The sequence below is a fragment of the Myotis lucifugus genome, unplaced genomic scaffold (assembly GCF_000147115.1).
Source record: "Myotis lucifugus unplaced genomic scaffold, Myoluc2.0 scaffold_109, whole genome shotgun sequence".
In the NCBI taxonomy this organism is placed as follows: Eukaryota; Metazoa; Chordata; class Mammalia; order Chiroptera; family Vespertilionidae; genus Myotis; species Myotis lucifugus.
This window is the reverse complement of record NW_005871157.1, coordinates 330686-340982: the sequence shown is the minus strand read 5'-3', so window position 1 is coordinate 340982 and position 10297 is coordinate 330686. Positions and strand designations below refer to the sequence as shown.

The 10297-nt window shown below is 57.1% G+C and overlaps 1 protein-coding gene across 1 annotated transcript in view; it reads left to right on the top strand.

Annotated features, from left to right (window-relative positions):
• PLCB2 (phospholipase C beta 2) overlaps positions 1–10297 on the top strand; it is a 20030-nt gene that overhangs the window by 6477 nt on the left and 3256 nt on the right. Inside the window, 19 exon segments of the mRNA XM_023757611.1 lie at positions 2511–2611; positions 2765–2931; positions 3032–3178; positions 3345–3502; positions 3777–3859; positions 4101–4185; positions 4663–4813; positions 4974–5104; positions 5207–5303; positions 6325–6409; positions 6533–6657; positions 7093–7247; positions 7772–7936; positions 8544–8643; positions 9154–9258; positions 9426–9520; positions 9656–9731; positions 10131–10199; positions 10202–10279. Coding sequence (XP_023613379.1) covers positions 2511–2611; positions 2765–2931; positions 3032–3178; positions 3345–3502; positions 3777–3859; positions 4101–4185; positions 4663–4813; positions 4974–5104; positions 5207–5303; positions 6325–6409; positions 6533–6657; positions 7093–7247; positions 7772–7936; positions 8544–8643; positions 9154–9258; positions 9426–9520; positions 9656–9731; positions 10131–10199; positions 10202–10279 — 2173 coding nt within the window.

The window sequence follows — 10297 nt, the reverse complement described above, 5'->3', positions numbered from 1 at the left end:
TCATTCTTTTCATTTCTCTTATTTTTTCTTCTCTCCTTAAAAAACTACAACCGAATTCCTTCACAGGTCTACCACATGGGTACGTATCTCTGAGTCCCGAAAAATATTGATACCGATCCTCCTTTATTTATGGTTGATGATGACACCACGGGGGGGGGGGAATCCTCCAAGGTCGAGCCAGGTTGGTCTCCTCCCCCTGGGTGGCAGTGGGGCAGGGGGTGGGGTGGGACTGGAGTGAATGTTTGCAGCTGGAGGAGCCAGAGGAGGTCAGCAGGGACAGGAGGCGGTCTGCAGGGATCTGAAAGGTGCAGCAGGCAGGGACCAGTTCTGCAGGGTGTGGGAGAGGCACAGAATCCAGGGTGCAAGCTGCCAGGACACAGACTTTAGCTCAACACAGAAAAATGTTTTCCCTTTCTTTTTAGTTAAGTAATTTTTAATTACAACTTGTATGCAGGTGTATTATGTAATACACCCATAAGGTGTATTATGGGCAGATGCAGGGCTGAGCCAGGGTTCGTGCCTGGCTGACAGAGTGGGTCTCAGCCCCCTCTCCCGCCTTGGCCACGCCTTTGCACAGGGCACCACTTGCACCCCATGGAGTCTTTTCTCCTGCTAAGAATTTGGAACATTGTAATTAAACTAAGACCTCACTGATCACTTGTCCCCAGGAGTCTCAAGAGGATACTTCCCCCACAGTCACAGCTTTATGGGGCTGGTGACCCCTGGGTGCAGTCAGCCCCAGGGGATGCCAGCTTGGGGTGGGAGAGAGAGGGGAGAATGGGCTCCCGCTGAGGGCCCTACAGCCAGCACGGCATACTGCGGTCAGTACACAACCACTCTCCTTTCTTCCTGCCCCCTGAGCTCCCACCTTGGCTAAGTCCTGATTTGTGAGCTCTGCTGAGTCCCAGTAGGGGCCACTGGCCCATCTTTGCTTGAAGCTGATGGGTCCAAGAGCCAATCTTCGGGAAATCTGTTCTCGCTCTCCTGCTCCAAACTCATGTTGGCCTTCCAGTGTGACCCTGGAGGACAGAGGATGGGTGTTTCTGGGAGGGGATGCAAAGGCACAGAATCCCTGGCTGGCGCTAGTCTACTTTCTGTTTCTAGTTCTATAGATTTGCCTATTTTTGGACATTTCGTGTAAATGGAATCATACAAGATGTGATCTTTGATGTCAGGCTTTATTCACTTAGCATGTTTCCAAGGTTCATCCATGTTGTGGCATGTATCAATACTTCATTCCTCTCTATGGCCGAGTAGCAGTCCATTGTGTGGATATATCACATTTTGCTTATCTATGCATCAATTGATGAACATTTGAATAGTTTCCACTTTTTGGCTGTTATGAATAAAGTTGCTATGAACACTCATGTACACATGCTTGTCTGGACATATGTTTGCAATTCTCTTGGGTATATATATATATACACCTAGCAGTAGAATTATTAGATCATATGGTAACTATACTTAACATTTTGAGGAACTGCCAACTGTTTTCCAAGTGATCACACCATTTTACAGTCCCACCAGCATTGCATGAGGGTTCCAATTTCTCCACATCCTCACCAACATGTATCTTTTTTTTCTTTAATTTTAGTCATCCTAGTAGGAGTGAAATGATATCTCATTGTGGTTTTGATTTGCATTTCCCTGACTAATGGTATTGCGCATCTTTCCATGTGTTTATTAGTTGTTTGAATATCTTCTTTGGAGAATTATCTATTTAAATCTGTTGCCCATCTTTCAATTAGGTTATTTGTCTTTTTACCGCTGAGCTGTTGCTTTGTGGATATCTGATTTGCAAATACAGGGTGGGGCAAAAGTAGGTCACAGTTGTTCTTATGGAAAGCAATCAAATAATTAATAAGTAAGAATATAAGAATAAGCCTTAGTGTACTCACAACTGTAAACCTACTTTTGCCCCACCCTGTATTCTCTCCCCGGCTCTCCATCTACACACTGGAATACTATGCTACTGTAAAAAAAGAAAGAGTTCTTACCATGTGCAACAGCATGGATGGAACTGGAGAGCATTATGTTAAGCGAAATAAGCCAGTCAGAGAAAGATAAATATCCCATGATCTCACTCATTTGTGGAATAGAATGAACAACATAAACTGATGAACAAAAATAGAACCAGAGTCATAGAAGCATCAAACAGACTGTCCAACCTATGAGGGAAGGCGGGGGTGGGGGGTGTAAGAGATCAATCAAAGGACTTGTATGCATGCATATAAGCATAACCAATGGACATAGACAGGGCGGGGGGGCGGTGGAGGAGGCGGGGAGAGGTCAATGAGTGTACTTTCGAGAGTTCCCTTTTTACTTTTACCCCTAAAGAATTTAACGTGAGAAAAGAAAAAAGAAAAGTGGGGCTCAGCATGTCCTTAATGCCCCTGTGTCTGCCTGAGCCCTCCTTTGGATCGGGCCCCTAGGGCAGGGCCGGGCCTAGTCTGTGGTCCTTCCTGCTGAGAAGGTGGGGCAGAAGTGATCAGGTGCCTCTGTCTCCCCAGAATGACTCCATCAATCCTGAGGACTTCCCACAATCTGTCTACAAGAGTTTCCTCATGAACCTCTGCCCTCGGCCGGAAATCGACGAGATCTTCACTTCCCAGTGAGCTTCTTGGATTGGGCTGGGCATGGGGAAAGGGTGTGGCTAAAATTCCTACCTGCTATGCTGACCATTAGGGGGCTTTGCTGGACAAAGGGCCTGCCTGAGCTCCCAGCCTAGAGGATGGAGACCTGTGCTCTTCCCTTTGGCCTGCAGCCATGCCAAGGCCAAACCCTACATGACCAAGGAGCACTTGACCAAATTCATCAACCAGAAACAGAGGGACCCTCGCCTCAACACATTACTGTTCCCGCCAGCGCGGCCTGACCAGGTGCAGGGCCTCATCGACAAGTATGAGCCCAGTGGCATCAACGTGCAGAGGGGTGAGGACCGATGGAAGCCCTCACCCCTGTGGGCTTGTCCTGCTCTGACCCCTGGGCTGTGGCCCTGATAGTTATCCTCTGTGCCCCGCCCCCCCCCCAGGCCAGCTGTCACCCCAGGGCATGGTGTGGTTTCTCTGTGGGCCCGAGAACAGCGTGCTGGTGCAGGACAAGCTGCTGGTTCACCAGGACATGACCCAGCCACTCAATCATTACTTTATCAACTCCTCGCACAACACCTACCTGACAGGTGGGCCCTAGCCTCCTCACTACTGACTTCTCCTTCTATGGGGGCTGCTCCTGTTCCCTGAACTCCTCGTGGGGTTGCCCCTGGGCTGCCAACAGTACAGACCATGCCCGAGTGGGGTGGGGAGAGCCCCTGAGTGAAGCCCCTGCCCCCGCTTGCTCTGCCTCAGCCGGCCAGTTCTCGGGCCTCTCCTCTGCGGAGATGTACCGCCAGGTACTGCTGGCGGGCTGCCGCTGTGTGGAGCTGGACTGCTGGAAGGGGAAGCTCCCCGATGAGGAGCCCATTATCACCCATGGCTTCACCATGACCACAGACATCTACTTCAAGGTGAGACTCCGAGTGAGGAGGCTGGTGGTAAAGGCACTAGGGAAGGGCCCCGGTCCCCAAGCTTTCTGGGTGTGGGGACCTGAAGCAGGAGGAATGGCTGGGGGCCTCAGACCAGCATGGGGGCTAGAGGAGATCAGAGGAGGCAGGGGGCCAAAGGTGGCCCTCCGGTTCTACTTTCCGGTGTGTGTGAAAACTAGGGAGAGGGGAAGGGTGCCGCTGGGGGAGGGGAAGCCTGGAGCGCGGACCTCGCTCCTAGGAGTCCTCTCTCTTTCAGGAAGCAATTGAAGCGATTGCAGAAAGTGCCTTTAAGACCTCCCCCTATCCTGTTATACTGTCATTTGAAAACCACGTGGACTCGTGAGTACCCAGGCCCATTCAGCCTCATTCTCTATCTGTCCCCACCTTCCGCCCGTGCTGCCCTCCCCCAACTATCCCGGCCTCTACCCATGCCCTCCGCACAATTTCCTCGAGACCCAGGCCCTCCTGCCTGTGTCCCTGCCTCCCCCACCTCTTGGGCCCCTGATGACCAGATGGGGGGCGGGAGGATGGCCAGGAGGAGGGTGGTGCTGCTGAACCCTCCCCGCTTCTGCTCCCTCAGGCCCCGCCAACAGGCCAAGATGGCTGAGTACTGCCGGGCGATGTTTGGTGACATGCTGCTCACCGAGCCCCTGGAAAAGTTTCCGGCGAGTGGACTTCTCTGTGGGACACCTGGGACCGGGGCCACGGTGGGGCCAGGTTAACCCCGTGTCGGGCACTGTGCGGGGCTTGGGGGGTATGCTAGTGGCAAAGGCGCAGTCCCAGCCCTCACACTGCTTACCATCTGGTGGGGAGAAAGACAAGGAACCTGGCCATGCCAACCAATGGCTGCTCGGGGAATCCTGAACTGGTCTGGGGATCGGGGAAGGCCTCCTGGGGAAAGTGATGGCTAAGCTGAAACCTAAGAGTGATGCTGTGTTTGTGTTGGTGAGAGTGGGGAAAGGAGTGCTAGCAGACAGAACAGGCGAGAGAGAACCTGTCTGAGGAACGGGAGAAAGTCGGGCCAGGCAGCGGTTTGGCACCGGGCGGTGGTGAGAGGCCAGGCTGAGCAGTGGGCAGGGCAGTGGAGCAGTGAGTGCTCCGTATGAAGGAACCGAGGCTGCTGACACTCTCCTCTCCCACAGCTGAAACCAGGCAGCCCCCTGCCCAGCCCTGAGGATCTCCGTGGCAAGATCCTCATTAAGAACAAGAAGAACCAGTTTTCAGTCCCAGCATCCCCCAGTGGGGAGGCTGAGGGCAGCTGCCCACCCAGTGCCCCTGTGGGTGGGGACACAGGTGAGTCAGCCCCGGAGGAGTGGGGGTAGGGGTGGGTGTGAGGGAGGATCTGGAAGGGGAGAGAGGGGCTGGGCCTGGAGGAGATGTGCTGGAGAGCCAGCCTGGTGTGGGGGTTCCCCCCCCCCCCCCGCCCCAGAGCTGATGGAGTTGTGTGTGGCAGTGTTGGCTGGTGAGGAAAGGGCTGAGCCAGAGGAGGAGGAGGAGGAGGAGGAGGAGGACGTGGGAGAAGAAGAGGAGGAGGAGTCGGGAAACCTGGATGAAGAAGAGATGAAGAAGATGCAGTCGGATGAGGTGTGTGGAGACAGCCCGGAGGCCCGAGTCCTCCGGGGGGGACATGGGGCCATGTCCCTGGGCTCTGGGCTCCTACTCTCCACTCTCGTCTCGCTTCCCTAGGGCACAGCGGGCCTGGAGGCGACAGCTTACGAGGAGATGTCCAGCCTAGTCAACTACATCCAGCCCACCAAGTTCACCTCCTTTGAGTTCTCTGCCCGTAAGTTCGCACGGGGTGGTGGTAAGCTGGAGGCTCGGCTAGATTCAGGAGGCCCTCAGGAAGTGTGTCTGACACCAGGCACTTTGATGGGCGGGGGTAAGAGGAAGGGGTCCTCCCCTTCCTTGGCCCGGGGCCCTGTCTATAAATACGCATCAGAGTCAGGCCAGGGCTTAAGTGGCAGTGGCTCCATTTCCCAGCACAGTTCCGGGGGTCTGGCACCGAGCAGAATGCTCTGGAGTATGTCAGTGGCAGGCCGGCCGCTTATGACAGGCCACCTCAGCGGGGCTGGCCTGGGGCTCCTGCGGCTTCCTGCAGGTTCTGTGGCCCCTCAGCCCAGAAGCCCATCCCCAGGGCATAAGAACTCCGGGGGAGGGAGGGATGGAAGGCAGAGCAGCCAGCCAGTGCACCCTACTCCTTGCAGCCTTCCCTTTTTGTGCACACCGTTATTTATCTTCTCCGGACACACACGGTGCCTTCCTCTCCGCCTCTGTGCGTGTCCCCAACATGATCACCTCTTTCTGTGTACACTTGTGCGAAGTGTATACCTCTGTAACCTTGTTTCCTCACCCCTGAACCCACAGCCTGCACCCCTACCTGTGCCCGATGGCGGGTACCACCCTTGGTGTGTACTTCTCACCGCCGCACGCACCCTTTGTGTGTAGTCCCTGCACATCACAGCATGTTCCTGTCTCTCTGGGCTCCTCCTCTCCTGTTCCCCACATCCTCTGCACCCACCCAGGCATGCACCCCTCACCCTCCAGGACTGTGACACCCCCATCCCTGTGCACACCCACCGCGCATGCCCTTTACTCCCAGCACACAGTTACTGACACAGATCTGCACATCCCCCTGCCCCTCGGGTTCACCCCCCCCCAACCCCCGAACCCTCAAGCCTCAGTGGACACGCTGGGTTAGATGCATCTCTGTGCTGGAGGCAGCTGCACCGAAGGGGCGGGGGGGGGGGGGTCGGAGGGAGTACCTCAGCCTGACATAGACCCTCCCTCTTCTTACTCCGCCACAGAGAAGAACCGAAGTTATGTCATCTCCTCCTTCACGGAGCTCAAGGCTTATGACTTGCTCTCCAAGGCCGCAGTGCAGTTTGTGGAGTATCCTTGAGGCCTCAGGAGCCAGGGTCCTGGTTGGGAGGAGGGAGGGGGAAGGGATCCAAGGGGGGGGCTGTTGGGTACTCCGGGTGCAGCCTCAGGCTGGCCTCCTATACTCTGGAGCAGCTACAACAAGCGCCAGATGAGCCGCATTTACCCCAAGGGCACCCGCATGGACTCCTCCAATTACATGCCCCAGATGTTCTGGAATGCTGGCTGCCAGATGGTTGCCCTCAACTTCCAGACAATGGGTGAGGCACTCTCAGGCCCTTAAGCCCCTTCCCTTGCCCTTCCCACCTTCACCCCGTTCCTCCAGGTAACCTCTGGGCAGCTCCTGTGGATCCCTGGTCCCTTGTGTGCGTGTTCCGGGGTAGAAATGCGTTAGCTCATGCCTATATGACTGCACGTATGTATGAGTGTGTATGCGAAGATGCCAGGAGCCGGCATGGGTGCTGGCTGCTCTCTGAGTGGGTCTGTGGGAACACCTGCTCCACTGGCCTCCACTCCCACTGTGAGCCCGAGGCCTGGCTGTGGCTTTGGTCCTGCTGATTCCAGGCTGTGGGCCCTTCCTGAGGGAAGAGACACCCTAAGAAACCCTCATGCCGTGGTCGTTCAACCTCCCTGTTCACAAGCCGGGAGGAAGGCTGGGAACATGGACCTTCCTCACAAGTACCCTGTCCCCCCAGATCTGCCCATGCAGCAGAACATGGCGCTATTTGAGTTCAATGGGCAGAGCGGCTACCTCCTCAAGCATGAGTTCATGCGTCGGCCAGACAAGCAGTTCAACCCATTCTCGGTGGATGGCATCGACGTGGTGGTAGCCACCACCCTTTCCATTAAGGCAAGGCCCTGAGGTGGACAAGTGGCCGGGAGGGCTGGCGTCTTGAGGAGAAAGACACAGGAGCCCCACTCCTCCACGCCCAACCCCCTCTCTGATATCCTGCAAACTTCAGCCCCAGCCAGCTCCTGCAGTAGCAAGTTGCCTTGGAAACTGCCTCCTCCTCAGCCCTGGAGGCTGCCTCTTGGTCCCCATGGAAACCAAGGGGAAGGACTGAGGCTGGGATGGGGGAGGGGAGAAGAGTGGGCAAAGTGGGGTTGTAGGAGCCCAGGCCCTGGGAGAGAGCCCTATTCCTTCTTTGCCTGGGAGGGGAGGTGGGGAGGCCCACACCCCTTCCTGAATGCTGGAAACACCCTCGTCACCAGAGCTTAGCTGTAACCTTGAGCCACACAGTCTCTGGTCCGTGGCCAGAGCTGAGTGGCGCTCTTCACGGTTCCCAAGAATGGATGCTTCAGCCAGAGAAGCCAGAGGCCCAGGTGCTGGGGAATGGCTGGGTGGGGGAGCTGATGCTGGTCTCCCACCTCCAGGTAATCTCGGGGCAGTTCCTGTCAGAACGCAGTGTGCGCACCTATGTGGAAGTGGAGCTGTTTGGCCTTCCTGGGGACCCCAAGAGGCGCTATCGCACCAAGCTGTCCCCCACTGCCAACTCCATCAATCCCGTCTGGAATGAGGAGCCCTTTGTATTTGAGAAGGTGGAGGGCTAGGGCAGGGCAGGGGCTGGGGTCTGGGCAGGGTAAGGGCTGTCCCTAATTCTTGGCCTCTACTTATAAAAAAGAGAAAATACCTAGAGGGAGTTCCTTGATCCTCCTCCTCTCCCCACCCCTCACTTTGTGCCCTCCTGAATTTCAAGAGTCCAAAAAACCAAGTTTACAGAAATATACTTGGTGCGCAGGTTGTGTGTGGTTGTGCACATGTGTACATGTATATGTGTGTGCCTGTGTGTGTGTTTATGTTAGGATCAGAGGCAGAAATATGAACGCCCAGACCAGGGTGCAAGGTCCCATGGGGTCACAAGGGGGCCTTTTGCCCCACTGGATACTTGTGATAAAGCTGCCACAGTTGTCTGCACCAGGACCCCCAGAGCCATGGCTGCATGTCCAGCCCTACTCCCCTGAGTGGACCGGCCAGGACATGAGCCGTGAGGATGTCTATGTGTGTGGCCTAGAGTGTGCCCTCTGTCCTCACCAAATCTGGTCACACCTGCTATGTTCACACTGGCCCTGGACTTCTCAAACTAGGGAGGGGGTCGACTTGGCCACCCTCTCCTCCCCAGCGTGTCCTGTCCCGAACTCTCCCCAGATCTTGATGCCTGAGCTGGCCTCCCTCAGGGTGGCTGTGATGGAGGAAGGCAGCAAGTTTCTCGGACACCGCATCATCCCCATCAATGCCCTGAACACTGGTAAGGGTAGGGGCCCTTCTTCACTGTCCCCTGCAGGTCTGAGACCAAGGCCAGCAGCAGGAGTCCGTCCAGAGGGTGGGCAGCTTCAGGGAGGTGGCCCTGAACTTTACCTAAGCCCTTCACGCCATCAGCCCTCAGGAGTGCAGCAGGAGCAGCACCTCTGCAGGAGACGGACAGAGGCGGGGCTCCGGCCATCTAACAGAATGTCTGTCGTTTTCTGAAACCACTGGGGCCATCTCCCAAGTAGCTGACATCTATTGGGCACTTAAAATGCTTTCAGGGCTTATATTCTCACGTAATCCTGCTAACCTCATGAGGTAGATACCGTTATCCTTATTTCACGGACAGGAGAGGCTCAGAGATTTAAAGCAACCTTCCCAAGGTCACACAGCCAGGACTTGGACCCTGGCCTCTCTGACTCTGCAACCAGAAGCCTTGAGTGCTGGGCTGCTGGCGTACAGTGCTGGGCGGCAATGGGCTCTGCTCACGGCCCCTCTGTCACGCCCGCAGGATACCACCATCTGTGCCTGCGCAGTGAGAGCAACATGCCCCTCACCATGCCTGCGCTCTTCGTCCTCCTGGAGATGAAAGACTATGTACCTGACACCTGGGCAGGTTAGGCGGCCCACGGAGTGCCGGGAGCCTGGGGCTGTCCATTTCCGCTCGCCCTTCCTCAAGGCAGCCTCCAGAGGGGGGCAGGACAGGGTATCCTGGGGTAGGTGAGGGTTGGGGGGCTTCCGGGTACTCTCCATACCAGGCCTGTGACGCCCCTGTGCACCCAGATCTCACTGTGGCCCTCGCCAATCCCATCAAGTTCTTCAATGCCCATGATAAGAAGTCTGTGAAGCTCAAGGAAGCCATGGGCGGTCTGCCTGAGGTCTGTGTGGCTGGGTCCGTGGCCGGGGGCCCCCAGCAGCTTTGCCCTCTGCGGGAAGGGGAGGGAGGCGCGGAGTCCAGGGCTGGGGGGAGAGGGCTGTTGGAGCCGTCTTCCTAACCTGCTCTCCCTCCACAGAAGCCCTTCTCCCCCGGGAGCCCACTTGCCAGCCAGGTGAACGGGGCACCCGCCTCGACCAGCAATGGGTCAGCAGGTATGCACTGCGGGGGTGCTCCCACCTGCGGGGAGGGGTCCTGCCCTCTCTGGCTGCATCTGCAGGCGCCTCCCAGCGGGGCGGCAGATCTGTACAAAACTAAGACTTTCACCAAGGAAGGGAACGCGGTGTCTGAGGCCTCAGCGCTGAGAAAGTGCACCGCGGGGGGCCACGCTGGCACCCCCAGGGGGCGGGGAGGAGCAGAGCTGAGCCGGGGACCCCAGGACACCTGTCAGCCCGTCCTGTGGCTCCTGTAGCAGCTGGGCCCGGGCCGGGGGCAGCGAGGGGCCGGAGAGAAGCTGTGGGTGAGGCCTGCTGAGTGGTCTTGAGGGACGTTCGGGTCTCGTGGGAAAGGCGGGGGCTCCCGGGCGGCGGGACGCCTCACCCGGTTCCCCGCAGAGCCGCGCACCGCCAGTCTGGAGGAGCTGCGGGAACTGAAGGGCGTCGCGAAGCTGCAGCGGCGGCACGAGAAGAACTGCGGGAGCTGAACCGGCCCGCCCCGCGGCGTTGGTAGGAAGGGCCTGCAGTGGGCGCGGTGCAACTTGGCCGGAGTTTGGGCCGCCAGG